The sequence below is a fragment of the Elephas maximus genome, chromosome 1 (genome assembly GCF_024166365.1).
Source record: "Elephas maximus indicus isolate mEleMax1 chromosome 1, mEleMax1 primary haplotype, whole genome shotgun sequence".
In the NCBI taxonomy this organism is placed as follows: Eukaryota; Metazoa; Chordata; class Mammalia; order Proboscidea; family Elephantidae; genus Elephas; species Elephas maximus.
Genome location: NC_064819.1, coordinates 161895936 through 161916181, shown reverse-complemented (window position 1 = coordinate 161916181; position 20246 = coordinate 161895936). Strand labels below are relative to the sequence as shown.

Sequence of the window (20246 nt, the reverse complement as noted above, 5' to 3'; positions counted from 1 at the left end):
CTTGGATAGATATCTTCTCATCTTTCACAATATCAGGGAAGTTTTCTGCCAACAAATCCTCAACAATTTTCTCTGTATTTTCTGTTACCCCTCCCTGCTCCGGTACTCCAATCACTCATAGGTTATTTCTCTTGATAGAGTCCCACATGACTCTCAAGGTTTCTTCATTTATTAAAATTCTTTTATCTGATTTTTCTTCAAATATATTAGTGGCAAGTGATTTATCTTTGAGTTCAGAAATTCTAGCTTCTACTTGTTCAATTCTGCTCCTCTGACTTTCTATTAATCTAATTCTGTAATTTTATTGTTAATCTTCTGAATTTCTGATTGCTATCTGGATTTTTCCAGCTTATTAAACTTTTCATTATGTTCGTGAATAATCTTTCTAATTTTTTTAGTTGCTTTATCTGTGTGTTCCTTGGCTTGTTCTGTGTATTGCCTCATTTCCTTCCTGATGTCTTAAAGGGTTCTGTATATTAAACTTTTGTATTCTGCATCTGGTAATTCCAGGAATGCACTTTCATCTAGAAGATCCCTGGATTCTTTGTTTTGAGATCCTGTTGAGGTGATCATGGTCTGTTTCTTTATGTGACTTGATATGGACTATTGTCTCTGAGCCATCTATAAGTGATCGTATTAGTTTATGTTTGCTTACTGTGTCATAGCTGCTTGCTTTGGTTTTTTTTTTTTTTTTTTTTTTGATATACCCCTATTGATTGCTCGAGTGAGCTAGCTTGATTATTTTCTCCTTTGGAGCTCTGGTGTCCTGTCCCCAGCTGGCTAGAGCTGTTATCAGGTATATCAGTCTAGGAGTCCATTCAGTTTTCTTATATGAATTCAGCTCAGGTTTCAAGGTACCTGATCATCAAGTGTGTGGTACAGACTCTGTCCTACAGTCTTAGAGGGGCAGGGGTGATTGGCGTATATACTGGTATCTGACTGTAGCAGGGGACCACACTCTGAACAAGGCAGGGGGCTGAGAACCGACCCCCATGTGTCTCTGAGGAAAACGCGTCTCTGTTCCCTACAGCGAGCTGGTGGGTAGGTTCTGCAGAGGGACCATGGGTACCCAAAGTTTTTTGTTGTAAGGACTGGGAGGTACCAATTATCTTTGGACCTCTGTCGCGGGTGGCTGGGTGATCTGAGTGGAGCTACCAGTCCTTAGCTCCGTGATGTGGGTAAGTGAGGACCTTGTTTAATAGGCAAAGCAATGTCAAACGTCAAACACCCACCTGTCCACCTCACAGCTAAAATGGTTGGAGTTTGCCAACAAGGGCCTTTTCTCCCGAAATAGGCCCACACAGGTCCATGCAGAAGGGAAAGGTGCTCAAGGTCCATGGACGGTTTATGCCTGGACAGGAGCCACTTCTGTCCTGAGCTCCCCTGGTTAATGGAACTAAGAAATTATCTTTTCCCCCCAGTTGCAAATTTTTTCCTTCCCCAAGGCCAGGAGGATGGCTCTAGGTGCTCAGCAGGGTCTATCTCAGGCCGAGGAATTCAGCTGCTGAAGTCGGCTTGGGGGTGGGGTGGGGGGCGCGGTAAAATATACGCAAGTACTTAGCTTTTGCTGAGAGCGCCATTCTCCTCAGGTTCCAGAGGTGTGAGTAGGCTGTGTGGCTGACTGCTTGTCCCTGAGGAAACTGTGGTCAAACGCTAGTACCAGCCCGCCACCGCTGCCACCTCCGCTCCAGGAATGGTGCCTGAGGGCTCCCCGCGATTCAGGTATGGTAACTCCCCTCCACTTCTGAATGGTCTCTTCCTCCCCCTACCCCTCAGTTCATTTTCTAAGCTTGCCTTTGATGCTCAGGGCTCCCAGCTTGTCATAAATATACTTGTTTCACTAGTTTTTTCGGGTCTTTGTTGTAAAGAGGGCTTGCCAGAAGCGTCTGTCTATTCCGTCATCTTGGCTCTACCTTCCACCAAACATTTGAACATAATTCAGACAAGTTCTTTGTTACTGCATAAAAAGCACTGCCCTTCCTCCATTGTCCCATCACGTGTTTATCATTTTTTTAAAGTCTCATGAGAAGCACATTTAACATTGACATGTCTAACACTGCACTGATGCCATCAGATGTACCATATTGTTATACAAATAATGCACGTTTTCTACCTTTATTTGGCAACCACACCCTCCTTCTGCGAGGTATTTTCATAAGTGTGCTATGCTAATTTTTTACAGCAATATGTAAAAAAAAAATGGCATAACAAAACTAAACAGCACTTATGAAAAAACCTCGCAGGCGAAGGGCGAGGTTGGGAAAGAAACGTAGAAAGCACACATTATTTGCATAAAAATATGTTATTCTCCAAGATGACAAAGACTTTCTCTATGACTCTCCTCACTTCCTTCTGACCTCCCCCCAGAATTGCCTTTAGCGTCCATAATTTACTAAACGTCTCTTGAAGGCAATCTAGGCTTTTCCCATTAGGCATCTTAATACTTTTCCAGCCTCTACCCATTACCCAATTCTAAAACCACTTCCACATTGTAGGTGTTTGTTAGAGCAGCACCCCACTTCCAATACCAAATTCCGTCTTAGTTACCTAGTGCCACTAAAACAGAAATACCACAAGTGGATGGCTTTTACAAATTTATTTTCTCAAGTTTAGGAGGCTATAAATCTGAATTCAGGGCATCAGCTCTAATAGAAGACTTTCTCTCTGTGTCAGCTCTGGGGGGAAGGTCCTTGTTCTTTGGTGATCTTCAAGTGGTGGTATCCATCTTCCCCCAACGATGTTTGCTTCTCTATGTGTAATGTGTTCTTTTTACATCTCAAAGGCAATTGGCTTAAAACACGCCCTAAACTGATATGGCCTCTTAACAAAGAAAACCCATTTTCAAATGGGATTATAAACACAGGTATTAAAAAAAAAAAAAAAAACCCACTGCCTTTGAGTCGATTCCGACTCATAGCAACCTAGGGGTTAGGATTTACTGCACATACTTTTTGGAAACACATTCAATCCATAACAGATATATTTACAACAACAACAAAAAGAGCAGCTGCTGAGGCTGCTTATCTATAACCAAATACCTCATGGGTTTTAGTTTCTTGGTTTGGAGGTTTAGTATTATCGTTTCATGGGGCATCCCAGTTAATTGGCCTAATACCATGTTTGGTGTTTCTGTTCTATCTCCTAGTTCATTGCATAGTTCCTGGGGCCTTAAAAGCTTGCAACTGGCCATCTAAGGTAAAACAATTATCTATATTCACTTGGAGCAATAGAGGAAGGAGAGTCATAAATAGAAGGAAATGGCAGGTATGGGTAATTGCCCCAATGAACAACTGCCTTCTTTGGCACAAGATCAGAGCTGGATGGTGCCTGGGCACCATTACCGAACATTTTGATGAAAGAGTCTGTAGATGAATTCTGATTAAAAGGGAGAAAATGCAGAACAGAATTACAAATTCCCATGGAATCCAGACTTTCTGGAGCCATGGAAGCTAGATGAACCCCCCAAACTACTGCCTTGATATTATCTTTAAACCTTAAACCAGAAAATACCTTTGAAGTCTTCTTAAAACCAAACAACAGTTTAGCTTAACTCATAAAGAATGTCTGCCTTGAACACTGTGCTCTTTTAAGAACTAGCTATACGGGATCAAACTGACAATGGCAACTTAAAAGATCAGACAGGAAACTTAAAGGGCAGTGAGTTTATGTTAATGTGGGAGGAACAATTAAAAAAGGGAGGATGAGAATACTTGCACAGAATGTAATCAATGTCACTGAACTGTACATGTAGAAATTGTTGAATTGGTGTATATTCTACTGTTTAGATTCTTAACAATACCAACAAATACTTAAAAAAAAAAAAAAGAGTATATGTTCTACTGTTATTGGGTGGAGTGTCCTAAAAACGTCAATTAGCTCAAGTTGGTTGATAGTTGATAGTGTCGTTGAAGTCACCTGTATCTTTACTAATTTTCTATTTGTTCCATCAATTATAGAGAGAAATACTGAAGTCTCCAAGTATAATTTTTGTTTTGTGTATTTCTCCTATCAGTAGTATTTTTTGCTTTATGTATTTTGAAGTTCTATTATTATACATATACTATATACAAACACTTAGGGTTCTTTTATCTTGTTAAGAAAAATTAATTCCTTTCTGCCAGATTCACTCTCCATTCTTCTTCAACCTGGACTTTACCCCAGGAGTCAGAACTTGATATACTGCATCTTTGCCCTCTGTTTTTAAGTTGGTTTTGGCCAGTGAGAGATACCAGCTGGACACTGGAGAATGGAGGGGAAGAAGGTTTCAGTACTTAAAGTAACTCCTTCCCTGTAGAGCTGCAAGTTGGCAGCAGGTTCTTCTATGAAGGCACCAGTTCTTTCCGGTGACTGTATCCTACAGCAATGGATCTCAATGTATTCTGGTAATCTCTCCTTCCTCTTAGGCCAGGGTAATGATGGCTCTCTGATTAGCCCTGGGTGCTTCGTCATCACTTTCTGTTTTCAGGCAACTCCAGTCCACCCTTCCGTGAATCGCCTTTTCATTAGTACCCTTCAATTGTCCCTCTTGAGTATGCTATCTGTTAATTGCTAAGGATATTGATTAATGTAATGGGTTCAGTGGCACTTCTGAACTAGCTTAAATTATTTACAGAGAGCCTGTTTTGGCTCTTCCTATCCTATCACAGGATTCAACCAAACTGATCATTCAACCTCGGGCACTTAGAAGCAGAAAAAAGGGTCTATTTATTGGATGTTTTGATTAGGGAAAAATGCGATAATGATTATCGGTTGACTCCATTCTCTCAAAAGCAATGCCAGGACTCAATATTCTCATGATCTAGGCATTAATCCCTCGAGATTATTGTGGATGACAATATCTGTCATGTTAGAGACTCTGCATGGACCATATATGAGCAGCAGCACTGAAAAAAAAAAATTGCCCTCAAATTGATTCCAATTCATAGCGACCTTATAGGACAGAGAACTGCCCCATGGGGTTTCCAAAGAGAGTCTGGTAGATTCGAACTGCCAACCTTTTGGTTAATAGCTGTAGCTCTTAACCACTATGGAGCGGCAGCAGTCCCCACAAAACATCTGTGCTGAAGGTACATTTGCTGAGCAGGGTACATAAATAACGTTCTCCTCAACGGCCCTAGGTTGGCTTCTTTACTGTGTTTTTCCCATTCTTCCCCATCCCAACCCAGCTGTCAGAAAATGTGCTGTATTTGGTTTGAATAGAGAAGAGAGTTATAACGTTACCTATGTAGGAGGCAAAAGCTAGACAAACTATTGTGGAGGAATGCGCAAGAGCCAACGCTCAAGTTACCGCAAAAAATTTGAATTAAAAATTATGGCGGTTTTCTTGAATCTCAAGACGGTGATACAATGAAATGTGTTATCTTTGACTTAAGAATGAAAGTCTTCTGAGTCGATTTTAAAGAACACTTAAATGGAAAAAAAAAATGTTGCGAATGGGCTATAACTTTATAAAAGGGTGCTAAACCTGCCCAGACATGTTCCAAAGAAAGAGAACAAAAATTTTTATACCGAATGCAAGAGGCACCTGAATTACTCGTTTCCCAACACTGGAATAGCCTCAGCAGCCCTGGTGGTGCAGTGGGTAAAGCGCTCAGCTGCTAACCAAACTGTGGTTTGAGCCCGCCAGCCCCCCTCCTTGTGAGAAAGATAAAGCAGTGTGCTTCCATAAAAATTACAGCCTTGGATTGTTAAGTTTTATTTTTTCTTAATTTGGACTAGCCTCACTTGTGCACTCGCCTGGCATGATCAGAAGACATCCTCCACAAAACAGTTGCAGGCACTCGAGCAGGAAGAAAAAGCGTGGCGTACAACCTGGGTGTGAGACAGACAACTGCTCTAGTCGTGCTTCGGCAAAGTCCTTTCCCTTAGCTCCGCCCCAGGGCGACCCCCACAACCCCCAGAGCCCCCTTTCGCTTTCAAGCAAGGCCCCGCCTTCCGACCCAACTCACCAATCAACAGCACCGGCAGCAACAACGAAAAAAATGAGTGCCTGTAGGCAGCCCCAGGCTGCCGGTATCTCGCGAGATCTCATGGTGAGCCGGCCGTCCACGCGGAGTTTTCGTGACCCGGCCTCCCCGCTGGTGTTGGCCTAGCCTTGGCTCCGCCCCCTCTGAGCGCGCGCAGCGTGGCGGGAATTTTGCCTGTTCCGGATTTGGACCCTACGGATTCTGGAGCCGTGATCTGTACCGCTGGGGGCGGGTCCTAGGAACTGGAAAAGTGAGCAGGTAAGACGTGTTCTGTGGATAGGGAGCACCGCAGGAGTCCAGCCGCCGCCCTGTGTGGAACTTCGCCCCCGTCACCCCTCGTCTGTCGGGCCCAGCGGTACTCGTCCCCGAGTCGGGGGAGGCGTGGGGGTCTGCGTCCGGCACTGCCCTGATCCGCACCCCGGGCCTGCCTGGGAGCTTTGTCCACTGGCTGCGGGGAAGCGGGCTCAGTGCAATTTAGTAACGTAGCTGAGGGTGCAGTCCGAGGCTGGCTCGGGATTGAACCTGGATCCATCCTGCAACCATTTCCCTCCAGCCTCTTCACCACTTCCCTGGGCTGCGGCATCTGACCTACCCAGAAACCCAGTGCCGTCGAGTCGATTCCGACTCGTAGCGACCCTGACTTACAGGACAGATTTTAAGTCGTTCGCCAGAGCTGTTCAAGGGTGTATTTTGTCTACGCTTTGACAGCCTTAATTTCGGGTGAAGGGATTACTGAGGATTTGGCTTCTTATTTTGTTTTGTTCCCCCTTGTGCGCGAGGGGGGGGGGCGGGTTCTTATTTGCTTTTCAGAATTCCTACTTCTTTGGGAACTTTCTGAGGTTGTAATCCCGAATCTCTCGGCCTACCCCATCTCCAGGAATTTCTTAAAAAGTTCTTTTTGGTGTTCCTATTTTTTTAATGGTAATCAGGGAGCCCGGGTGGCACAGTGGTTAAGAGTTAAGAGCTGGGCTGCTAACCAAAAGGTCGGCAGTTCAAATCCACCAGCCACTGCTTGAAAACCCTATGGGGCGGTTCTAACTCTGTCCTGTAGGGTCGGTCTGAATCAGAATCGCCTGGATGGCAACGGGTACATAATGGTAATCACTAACCCCAAACATTTCAGGCCATGAAGTAAACAATGGATAACTGTTCGGGTGCATCGACGTTCCTGACCGACAGCTTGGAGTTGGAGCTGGGGACGGAATGGTGCAAACCCCCTTGCTTTTCTTGTGCTTTTGACAGTAGAGGAGGAGGACAGAGTTTTTCTGGAGAGTCTTACCTTTCCAGTGGAGCCCTTAAGCGGTAAGTAAAAAAATCAGACTTTCGGTTTTTTTCCTTGATGAGATTATTCATCAGTTTGTTAGGAATGTTATTTATGATTTCGATCAATTAAACTTTGACTTTCACCTAGTGGTGTTTTGTGATTGGCTAAGTATATTACACCAGTGCAAACTAATATTAGTTCTGTTGTTGATTTCCTGGTTAGAGAATACCCAAAAGTATTTTGGTTTTTGAGAACTTCTTATTTGATAACTGATCTTCTCTTACCTCACTGCTACCTCAATTTCAGGGTGGGGAGTTGGACGTTAATTTCCCAGTTAACTTAAAATGAACTCTGAACTACCTGGGCTTTTTGAAATGATATTTTCTTCTAAAGAATGAGATAATATTCTAGAGCTTCTTAGTAATTCTTAAGTAAACCATACACATTTTTTATTGCCCCAGTTCCTTCTAAGTCTATATACCTATACATATGTAAGCTTTAAAGATTTAGCTTTTAAAAAATAACTTTTTAATAAATGCATCAGATTGTGTAAGTTCACGGAAATACCATTCTTCTAAGTTGACACATTAGGTGGATATACACATATTACAGTAAAACTGAAATTCTTGAAATATTTTAGGAATACTTACTGGAGACCCTAAAAGCAGTTACCCAATTTGATTATGCTTTTCACTGTACATGGCTCAAAATAACTTTTAGCTGTATTTTAAAAAATTTCAGAGATTGAAATTCTACCACAGCTAAAGACCACTAATGAAGACAGGCAAAAGCATGTTCCATAGGCTCTTTTTGCATTTTTCTCCCTAAGTTAATTGTTCTTTAGTTATACCTTTTTATCACTATGTATGTCTGCATCCTTAATGCAGTCTAGGTGTTACAGTAGTAATCCTGGATATGTAAGGTACCAAGGCATCTCTTCACTTTATGACATTTTCGGTATGTCATGTAAAATATGGATTCAGATAATATAAAGAAAGATATGATACATTGTATGAGCATACTTTTTATGAGATTAAATCAGAATTTTCATTTCAGGCTAATTTTGAATCTTGATCCTTTACCAACCAACTTTGAAGAGGATACAGTGGAAATATTTGGCATTCCGTGGGTTACTGAAACTGCATTAGTTAATTCATCTAGACAGCTTTTTCATTTATTCAGGTATGTTTTTTTGTTTTTGGTTTGTTTCTAACTGCCTATGAGTGTAGATGTTATTCAGTTTTATAAGTTACATGGCTGGGTGGTTTCTAATAATTTCACTGTTATTATCAGAAATAATAACCAAAAGTTTTAGAAAATAAACTGAAAACTGAACAGCATCTACACTCATAAGTGGTTTATTTTTTCAGTAAGTGCTCAGTAAATGTTGAGTTGTGCTTGTTGCTTTCTTGATTATCTACCGGTAGTAATAATCAGGCAGTAGTGATTGATGGAATAATGGTTTTAATGAGTTGCTTTTTAGTGATTTTCAAAATCTTTATGCTCTGTATATGATATCATATGTTGGAGACAAATATTTAAGGCTTTGAACTATCGTATAATTTTGAAAAAACATTAAAATGTTTCATTAATAACCATAGCCCTTACACGATCTTTTCCAAATATATGTTTCAGACTGTGTAATAGAACTGTGATTCATTTTCTATTTGAAGAGCATGTAAAAAAATTTTTGAATGTAAATTTTCAAACACAAAGTAGAGAAAATAGTCTAATGCACCACCATAAACCCATTTCTCTATTACAATAAACATTTCTCAAAGTTTTATCACATTTTCATCTATCCCTTTCCTTCTTCTTTTGGCTTAACTATTTTAAAGCAAATTCCAGGCATTATATCATCTCACCCTTAAGTACTTCAGCATGTATCTCTTAAAAAATATGGTCTCTTTTTTATGTAAACACTGTGCCATTATTGGAGCCTTGATGAGGTAGTGGTTAAGAACTCGGCTGCTAAGCAAAAGGTTGGCAGTTCAAATCCACCAGTCGCTCCTTGGAAACCCTTTGGGGCAGTTCTGCTGTGTTCTATAGGGTTGCTATGAGTCAAAATTGACTCAATGGCAGCAGGTTTTGATTTTTATGCCATTTTCACAATTAACAAAATCAAATGTTTCTTTTTATCATTTAAAACCAGTCCATATTTAGATTTTAGATGACATTTTGAAGTGGAGTCAATTGTTGAGGGCAAATTATTACCCAAAACCACATTTGACTATATATGGTACATTTAAATGATAATGGAAAGTTGGAAGGATTTCTCTCATGCTCCTCTCATGAGACCTTGTGAAGAGATATTACTGTGTCTGTGTCGAGTTGCATCTACTATGCTATTGGAAGAACAGGCTGGCATATACTACAGAAGGAGTATGTCTTTATCCAGGACATAGGTCGTGAATATGAATCAGCCTTTAAGGAGTTGAAAGGCAACCAGAAAGAATGGCAAGAGAAGATTACCATCAGGAGTTAAGCTGGAGCATCATCAATACAGCTTTGGCTAATAACTCCAGTCCACATTATTCTATTCCTTTTTTGAATTACTGTATTGCTTTATGATACAATTTAACATCTCATTTTAGCTGTTAACCTAGCGTATTAGTATTTTGTATAAGTACTTTAAATTTGAATATATAAACAGTGTCTCATTGATAGTAAAATCTATGCTGTTTGAAAATTATTTCAAAGCTACTTGCAGCTTTTAATACACAGTTTTGGAGGTGAGATAGAGGTGCATTTTATCTCTTCTCAAAGTCTTCTGTACTCGAAACTGCCCTTCAGTAAACCTTCACTAAATATTAAATGCCATCCACAAACAAGAGACATTCAAGCTATGTAATAGATTTAGGAACATTAACCATACAGTTGTTACATACTTTAAGCTATGGTAAATTAACTCTTATATTTTTTAATATAGGCAACAACTGTACAACTTGGAAACCTTATTACAAGCCAGCTGTGATTTTGGTAAGTTTAAGCTGTGCTTAATGGCTAAAAGGAATGCTGCTCCATTACAGTGAATTGCATCCGGGTCCATGATGCCTGCATTGGGATTGCATGAGTAGCATAGAGGAAGTGTTAGGTCAGCAGATCAGAATACGCTGTATTTAGTGTTCAGAAAAAGTACGACATTTAAATTTTGTTGTAGCTGAGATTTATAGTATTTTTCCAAATCCGAAGATTTTAAGGCAAAACTTCCTGAAGTGAATTAGTGGTTATTTTGGGAATGGAGAGTGGGATGGAGAACTTACAGGAGAAACAAAAAGTCTTAGACCTCGTTCTGTCTTGATCTTTCTGTTTGCTTGTTTGTTTGCTTTTAGCATTTAAAGGATCATTGATTTGGCGGGGGATTGGTATAGTTAAGGTAGTGAAGAGAACTGAAGGACAGTATGTTTTAGTGCAGGCAAGCTGCTTCTCCTTTCCTGCAGTTTTGATACAGTGTAGTATTTCAAGTCATGGCACTTGATATTTGTGTGTCTCACACCAGGTAATCCCACCTCATTGAGTTCTTGTGAAGGTTAAATGACATAATGTATGTAAAGTACTTAGTCCAGTGCCTATGATTAGTAATGTCCAGGAATCAAAGACCACCAGGAACACACTTTTGGTCAAAAGGTTCGGTTTACTAACTTAGCAAAACAACTTACACGCGTTGTGAGAAACAGATGGGTTCTCTCAGTAAGAGAAGGCAGGGAGGGGCTTGTTACAGGGTTTGGGTTGTGCTGGCTGATTTGGGGGGAGGGTTTAAAGAGGCTAGGGCTTTATTCTGAATTGGATGCTATTAGGAGCAGGAGCAACTTGATGATTTGGCATGTTAATTTTTATCTAAGAAGTGGGATGAACGAAGGGGGAGAGTAGGGTTGTCATTAGTAAGGAAGCAATAGTCACATTAGCTAGAAGAGGGGAATGCTTGCTTTTTTGCGAGTGCCTTGTTTCTGTGTTCAGACGAGATTACAGAGAGGCCTGTTTTTTGTCTTGTTTCACTGTAATGACAGAGTTGCCCTATCTGACAATTTTTGGTATCTTACGAAAATTGTTTGTTTTCAGCAGGAAACGTCATGACCTAGCTGTTGGCTGTCATCTGTCAGGGCCATTTTTGTTCATTTTGTCTCATTTTTTTCAGTATGTGCTCAGTAAATGTTAAGTATTAATGTTGCATCATCACTCAATGTGTCCCTGCTTCGTGCCAGGTACTTTGTAAGGTGCTGCGGAATCAAGAAAAATACGCTGCTGAAGAGTTTGCAGCTGAGTAGGATAGGTAGATATGCAAGCATAGTGCAGCATGAAAAAGGGAAAAAGGCAGTGGTAGAAGTATGTACAAGGTGCCATGGGAGCCAAAGATGGCTTCATGGTTTTATGTGCCCATCACTTAGTGATGCCAGTTCTGAGTCTTCAAGGATGGGGAGGAGTTAGCTAGGCAGAAAGTTTGGGAACAAGAAGCATTCTAGGTAGAAACAACTGTCTGGGCAAAGACATTAGGTCTGTAAAATAATTAAAATTCAGGGAGCTGGGAGTATTATGTGTGTTTGGATCCATGTGTGTGCATGATGAATTTGGAAGGGATGAAGCCATAATTACCTTTGTAAATCGTGCTGAAGAGTTTGAATTTTATTTTGAAAACGTTGGGGGAGCTTTTAAAATCTATAGTGAAAATAGCAAGAAATATCTTTATAGACTGGTTGAAGTAAATTGGGCTCATGAAGGCATTTATTATCTAAGATTATTCCTTGAAAAGCACTATTAACCTGCAACCCATATAGCGGACTATTTGTTAAAATGGTTATTTGTTACAGTGAAATTTTGGCTGTTTCTGTTGCTTAAAAAAGCTTTTAATGACAGATTTGTTGGACTAGTTAGCAGTATTAAAGATTATCCCTAGGTCAGCCTGCCCCTGCCACACATCTGTGTCAGTGCTTTGTTAATACACTTTTGTAGCTAGTTTAGCCCCTCAGCCTTTTCCAGAAAGCCCTTATGTAGGGTTACATATTGCCAGTGTATATGGTTCTTATTCTTCTATTCATTAAGCTCCAGAATTGCTTTCCAGTTGTGGCAGAATAACATACATGCATGTTTCACTTGTGTCTGTTCTTATGTAATACAACTGTTGGTATTACCCTTTCTCCGGGTTGATACTGGCAGTAGAGTGTACTTACTTTTCTTTATATTACATCTTGAGGAAATATAAAAGAACATTTTAACTATCATAGAAAGTTTACATGTGTATTAGTTATTATGCAAATAGTGCAGATGTTTAGAGTATGTAAACCTTTTCTTTCATCAGTTTTTATTTTTTTCCATAGTAATACACGTACATAATTTAAGAAATCAAACCTAATTACAAGGCGTAGAGCAGTCTCCTGACTGCTCTCTCAAAGCAATAGCTTTCAGCTCTTTTAACCCTTAGCTGTTTCTACAGGTATTTAATTCCATCCTTCTACATAATTTGATTAAACTGTTATTTCCCAGCCCCTGACCTTTTTTCCCCTCCATAATTAGATACTTTTTATTGACTTCTAATCTGGGAATAGAAGAATTATTACCACCTCCCAAACATTTTCTCTCCTCCATCCTTGTAATAGGATACTTTGGTTATATATGATTAAATAAATATTTAGTGTTGACATTAATATGACAGTGTAAATACTGTCCTTTTGGCTTTCTAGAGTTAATCATTGCTTCTCATTTTCACTTCCTGTGTTCTTTTATATCTCTGTCATTAATTTATTCATAAAACTCTGACAGAGCTGTAGAACTACTTTTAATACCAAATGTGTCTGGTAAGTGTATCTTGCATTTTTTTTCCTTGGAAATGTTTTTTTCCCATGTCCTATTCTAACATGAACTGTTTGATTCCTAGGTCTGCTGCACACTCAGTAAGCTGGGACTTTCCTTCACAATTATTGTGCCATTTCCCTATATCTCTCCTTTAAGGGATTCCCTCTCTGAATCCCAAGAATTCCTCTTTCATTGTTGACTTTCTTGCTTTGGAGGAATGTATCCTTGAGCAACTTCCTGAGAAAGGTTCATGAGAAATCAATTAAAAATTTTTTAATTTTGTGCAGTTAGTAAAATGCATAGCTCTTAAGAATAGTTTAATCAATTTTGACAAATTCGTATACTTGTATAAGCCACAACCCTATCAAGATGAAAAAATTTTTTTTTTTTCCCATCTTGATAGGGTTGTGGTTCCTGTCAAAATATGGCTGTCAAGACATTTCTGTCATCTCAGAAAGTTCCCTCAAGCCCACTTCTCCCCATTCACTGAAGCAACCAGTGATCTTATTCAATATATAATATATTTTGTATCTGGCTTTTTTCATTTGACATAATACTTCTGTGATTAATCCATATCATTTTGTGTGTCAGTAGCCTCTCCCTTTATTTGCTGAATAATGCTCCATTTTATGACCATACCGCAAAATTTTGTCCACTTACTTACTGGTGGACATTTCAGTTGTTTCCGGATTTTGTTAATTAGAATAAAGCTACTAAGTACATTTTCAAAGAAGGATTTATGTGGACATAGGTTTCTTCAGATTATCAGGTTACAGTTCCACATGGCTCTCTAATATTTTTTATTGTCAGTCTTTTTCATTTTAACCATAACATTTCTATGATGATTAATGATGAGGACCTTTTCATATGTTCAGTAGTCAGCAGTCTTCTTTTGTGATGTATATGTTGAAGTCTTTTGCCTATTTTTTAAAAATGGATTATCTGTCTTTTTCCAATTAAATTGTAGGTGTTTCTTATATATTAGGTAATTGAATGGTTTCTTAGATGTGTGTCGTGAATATTTTTTCCCAATTTGTGGCTAGCCTGTTTATTTTCTTTCTTTAAAATAATTTTTATTGTGCTTTAAGTGAAAGTTTACAAGTCAAGTCAGTCTCTCACATATAAACTTATATATACCTTACTACATATTCCCCCCCACGTGTCTGTCAGTTTGTCTTACTGTGGGGGCTCGTGTGTTGCATGATGCTGGAAGCTATGCCACCGATAGTCAAATACCAGCAGGGTCACCTATGAAGGACAGGTTTCAGCTGAGCTTGCAGACTAAGACAGACTAGGAAGAAGGACCCAGTAGTCTACTTCTGAAAAGCATTAGCCAGTGAAAACCTTATGAATAGCAGCAGAACATTGTCTGATTTAGTGCTGGAAGATGAGCCCCCCAGGTTGGAAGGCACTCAAAAGATGACTGGGGAAGAGCTGCCTCCTCAAAGTAGAGTCAGCCTTAATGAAGTGGATGGAGTAAAGCTTTCGGGACCTTCATTTGCTGATGTGGCATGACTCAAAATCAGAAGAAACATCTGCCAACATCCATTAATAATCGGAACCTGGAATGTACGAAGTATAAATCTAGGAAAATTGGAAATTGTCAAAAATGAAATGGAACTCATGAACATCGATATCCTAGGCATTAGTGAGATGAAATGGACTGGCATTGGCCATTTGGAATCGGACAATCATATAGTCTACTATGCTGGGAATGACAACTTGAAGAGGAATGGTGTTGCATTCATTGTCAAAAAGAACGTTTCAAGATGTATCCTGAAGTACAACGCTGTCGGTGATAGGATGATATCCATACGCCTACAAGGAAGACCAGCTAATACGACTATTATTCAAATTTACGCACCAATCACTAGTGCCAAAAATGATGGAATAGATTTGTATCAGCTTCAGTCTGAAATTGATTGAACATGTAATCTAGATGCATTGATAATTACTGGCGATTGTAATGTGACAGTTGGAAACAAAGGAGAAGGATCAGTAGTTGGAAAATATGGCCTTGGTGATAGAAACAATGCTGGAGATCGAATGATAGAATTTGGCAAGACCAACGACTTCTTCATTACAAATACCTTCTTTCACCAACATAAACGGTGACAATACACATGGACCTCGCCAGATGGAACAGACAGAAATCAAATTGACTACATCTGTGGAAAGAGACGATGGAAAACGTCAATATCAGTCAGAACAAGGCCAGGGGCCGACTGTGGAACAGACCATCAGTTGCTCATATGCAAGTTCAAGCTGAAACTGAAGAAAATCAGAACAAGTCCACGAGACCCAAAGTATGACCTTGAGCATATCCCACCTGAATTTAGAGACCATCTCAAGAATAGATTTGATGCATTGAACACTAGTGACCGAAGACCAGACAAGTTGTGGAATGACATCAAGGACATCATCCATGAAGAAATCAAGAGGTCACTGAAAAGACAGAAAAGAAAGAAAACACCAAGGTGGATGTCAGAGGAGACTCTGAAACTTGCTCTTGAGCGTTGAGCAATTAAAGTGAAGGAAGAATTGATGAAGTAAAAGAACCAAACAAGATTTCAAAGGACCTCTCGAGAAGACAAAGTAAAGTATTGTAATGACATGTGCAAAGAGCTGGAGATGGAAAACCAAAAGGGAAGAACAAACTCGGCGTTTCTCAAGCCGAAAGAACTGAAGAAAAAATTAAAGCTTCGAGTTGCAATAGTGAAGGATTCCATGGGGAAAATATTAAATGACGCAGGAAGCATCAAAAGAAGATGGAAGAAGGAATACACAGAGTTGTTATACCAAAAAGAATTAGTCGATATTCAACCATTTCAAGAGGTGGCATATGATCAGGAACCGAGGGTACTGAAGGAAGAAGTCCAAGCTTGAAAAGAAGGCTCCAGGAATTGATGGAATATCAATTGAGATGTTTCAACAAACAGATGCAGGCTGGAGGTGCTCACTCATCTATGCCAAGAAATATGGAAGACAGCTTCCTGGTCAACTGACTGGAAGAGATCCATATTTATGCCTATTCCCAAGAAAGGTGATCCAACCGAATGTAGAAATGATAGAACGATATCATTAATATCACACACAAGCAAAATTTTGCTGAAGATCATTCAAAAACGGCTGCAGCAGTATATTGACAGGGAACTACCAGAAATTCAGGCTGGTTTCAGAAGAGAACGTGGAACCAGGGGGATATCATTGCTGATGTCAGATGGATCCTGGCTGAAAGCAGAGAATACCAGAAGGATGTTTACCTGTGTTTTATTGACTATGCAAAGGCATTCGACTGTGTGGATCATAACAAACTATGGATAATACTGCGAAGAATGGGAATTCCAGAGCACTTAATTGTGCTCATGAGGAACCTTTACATAGATCAAGAGGCAGTTGTTCAGACAGAACAAGGGGATACTGATTGGTTTAAAGTCAGGAAGGGTGTGCATCAGGGTTGTAGTTTTTCAATCTGTATGCTGAGCAAATCTGAGAAGCTGGACTATATGAAGAAGAACGGGGCATCAGGATTGGAGGTAAACTCATTAACAACCTGCGTTATGCAGATGACACAACCTTGCTTGCTGAAAGTGAAGAGGACTTGAAGCACTTACTAATGAAGATCAAAGACCACAGCCTTCAGTATGGATCGCACCTCAACATACAGAAAACAACAATCCTCACAACTGGACCAATGAGCAACATCATGATAAACGGAGAAAAGATTGAAGTTGTCAAGGATTTCATTTTACTTAGATCCACAATCAACAGCTATGGAAGCAGCAGTCAAGAAATCAAAAGACGCGTTGCACTGGGCAAATCTGCTGCAAAGGACCTCTTCAAAGTATTGAAGAGCAAAGGTGTCACCCTGAAGACTAAGGTGCACCTGACCCAAGCCATGGTATTTTCAATCGCATCATATGCATGTGAAAGCTGGACAGTGAATAAGGAAGACCGAAGAAGAGTTGACGCCTTTGAATTGTGGTGTTGGCAAAGAATATTGAATGAACAAATCTGTCTTGGAAGAAGTGCGGCCAGAATGCTCCTTAGAGGCAAGGATGGCGCGACTGCGTCTTACATATTTTGGACATGTTGTCAGGAGGGATCAGTCCCTGGAGAAGGACATCATGCTTGGCAGAGTACAGGGTCAGGGGAAAAGAAGAAGATTCTGAACAAGGTGGATTGACAAAGTGGCTGCAACAATGAGCTCAAGCATAACAACGATTGTAAGGATGGCGCAGGACGGGACAGTGCTTCGGTTTGTTGTGCATAGGGTCGCTATGAGTTGGACTCGATGGCACCTAAGAACAACAACAACAACATATTCCCACTTTCCCCCTAATGAGTCAGCCCGCTCCCTCCTTCCAGAATCTCCTTTTGTGACCGTTTTGCAGTTTAGCTTTTTTATTTTTTAATGGTGTCTTTTTTTTTTTTTTTTTTTTTATGACCAGGAGTTTGTTAAAGTTGTTAAAGTTGAATTTGATATTTTTTTTTCCTTTTAGGATCTGAGTTTCTTTGTTCCAAATTTTTTTTGTGTGTGTGTCTTATATGAAAGTTTACAAATCAAGTCAGTCTCTCATACAAAAACTTATATACACCTTGCTATGTATTCCTTGTTGCCCTCCCCCTAATGACACAGCACACTCCTCCTCTCCACCCTGTATTCCCTGTGTTCATTCAGCCAGCTCCTGTCCTCCTCTGCATTCTTATTTCACCTCCGGACAGGAGCTGCCCACATATTCTTATGTGTCTACTTGAGCCACGAAGCTCCTCACCAGTATCATTTTCTGTCTTATACTCCAGTCCAATTCCTGTCTGAAGAGTTGGCTTTGGGAATGATTCTAGTCTTGGACTAACAGAAGGTCTGGGGACCCATGACCTCCAGGGTTTTTCAAGTCTCAGACCATTAAGTTTGGTCTTTTCATGAGAATTTGAGGTCCGTTCTAAATTCAGATAGTGTGAGGCCTCCCACTTTGTTCTTCTTTCTCAGTAATCCTTCACTTATCCGCGGCCTTGTTTATCGTTAAAAAATGTCTTTGGAATTTGGATCAGAATTACATCGCATCTATAGATTGCTTTACAATGTTGAGTCTTCCTATCCATGAGCAGGGTATGTTTTTCCAAGTATGTAGGTCTCTCTTTGTTTTTTGCAGTAGCGTCTTGTAGTTTCCTTTGTATAGGTCTTTTATGACTCTGGTTAGGTTTATTCCTAAGTATTTTATCTTCTTGGGGGCTACCGTAAATGGTATTGATTTGGCGATTTCGTTTTCAACGTTCTCTTTGTTAGCGTAGAAGAATTAAACTAATTTTGGATGTTTATCTTTTTTCCCAATATTCTGCTGAACTCTTCTATTAGTTTCAGTAGTTTTCTTGAGGATTCTTTAGGGTTTTCAGTGTATAAAATCATGTCATCTGCAAATAGAGATACTTTTACTTCTTCCTTACAAATTTGGATGCCCCTTATTTCTTTATCTAGCCTAATTGCTCTGGCTAGGACCTCCAGCACAATGTTGAGTTAGACTGGTGATAAAGGGCATACTTGTCTGGTTCCTATTCTCAAGGGGAATGCTTTCAGGCTCTATTTAGGATGATGTTGGCTGTTCACTTTGTATAAATGCCCCTTATTATGTTGAGGGATATCCCATCTGTTCCTATTTTGCTGAGAGTTTTTATCACAAATGGGTGTTGGACTTTGTCAAATGCCATTTCTGCAACAGTTGATAAGATCGTGTGGTTCTTTTGTTTTATTTATATGATGGTTTAAAATAATTGTTTTTCTAATGTTGAACTATCCCTGCATAAAAACAAAAAAAAATTTTTTTTTTTTTTTTTTTTATCCCTGCATACCTGGTATAAATCTCACTTGGTCATGGTGAATTATTTTTTTCGATATGTTGTTGAATTCTATTAGCTAGAATTTTGTTAAGAATTTTTGCATCCAAGTTCATGAAGGATATAGGTCTGTAATTTTCTTTCTTTTTCTTTTTTTTTTTTTGTGATTGTTTTACCTGGTTTTGGTATCAGGGGTATGCTGGCTTCATAGAATGAGTTTGGGAGTATTCTATCCTTTTCTATGCTCTGAAATACCGTTAGTAGTAGTAGTGTTAACTCTTCTCTGAAAGTTTGGTAGAACTCTCCAGTGAAGCCATCAGGGATGGGGCTTGTTTTTGTTGGGAGTTCTTTGATTATCTTTTCAATCTCTTCTTTTGTTATGGGTTTATTTAGTTGTTCTACCTCTATTTGTGTTAGTTTAGGTACATAGTGTGTTTCTAGAAATTCGTACTTTTTTTCTAGGTTTCCAAATTTGTTAGAGTATAATTTTTCATAGTAATCTGATATGATTCTTTTAATTTCATTTGGGTCTGTTGTGATATCGCCTATTTCATTTCTTATTCAGGTTATTTGCTTCCTCTCCTGTTTATCTTTTGTCATTTTGGCCAATGGTTTATCAATTTTGTTAATTTTTTTCAAACACCCACCTTTTGGTCTTGTTACCTCTTTCAGTTGTTTTTCTGTTCTCTATTTCATTTAATCCTGCTCTGATTTTAATTATTTGCTTTCTTCTGGTACCTGAGGGTTTCTTTTATTGCTCTTTTCTATTTGTTCAAGGTGTAGGGATAATTCTTTGATTTTGGCACTTTCTTCTTTTTGGATGTGTGCATTTATTGCTATAAATTGACCTCTGAGCACTGCTTTTGCTGTGTCCCAAAGGTTCTGATAAGAAGTGTTTTCATTCTTAAAGGATTCTATGTATTTCTTTATCCCATCTATAATTTCTTCTATAACTCAGTTGTTTTTGTGCAAGGTGTTGTTCAGTTTCCATGTGTTTTATTTCTTTTTCCTGCTATCGATTGCTGCTTTTGTGGCCTTATTGTCAGAGAAGATGCTTTGTAATATTTTGATGTTTTGGATTCTGTTAAGTCTTGTTTTATGACTTAACATGTGGTGTATTCTAGAGAATGTTCCATGTGCATTGCAAAAGAAAGTATACTTGGCTACTGTTGGGTGGAGCGTCCTATGTATATCTTAGAGGTCAAGTTGGTTGATTGTAGTGTATAGATCTTCTGTGTCTTTATTGAGCTTCTTTCTGGATGTTCAGTCCTTCACCAAAGGTGGTGTGTTAAAGTCACCTACTTTTATTGTGGAGCTGTCTGTCTCGCTTTTCGATGCTGTTATAGTTTGTTTTATGTATCTTGAAGCCCTGTCATTGGGTGTGTAAATTTTTAATA

At 39.3% G+C, this 20246-nt stretch overlaps 1 protein-coding gene across 2 annotated transcripts in view; it reads left to right on the top strand.

Annotated features, from left to right (window-relative positions):
• The first annotated feature begins 6051 nt into the window (after positions 1-6051).
• MMS22L (MMS22 like, DNA repair protein) overlaps positions 6052-20246 on the top strand; it is a 150970-nt gene continuing 136775 nt past the window's right edge. For both annotated transcript variants that reach the window (XM_049897621.1, XM_049897631.1), the window contains exons 1-4: positions 6052-6224; positions 7090-7268; positions 8287-8412; positions 10160-10209. In XM_049897621.1, coding sequence (XP_049753578.1) covers positions 7105-7268; positions 8287-8412; positions 10160-10209 — 340 coding nt within the window. In that variant the 5' untranslated portion in view covers positions 6052-6224; positions 7090-7104. The remainder of the gene's footprint in view (positions 6225-7089; positions 7269-8286; positions 8413-10159; positions 10210-20246) is intronic.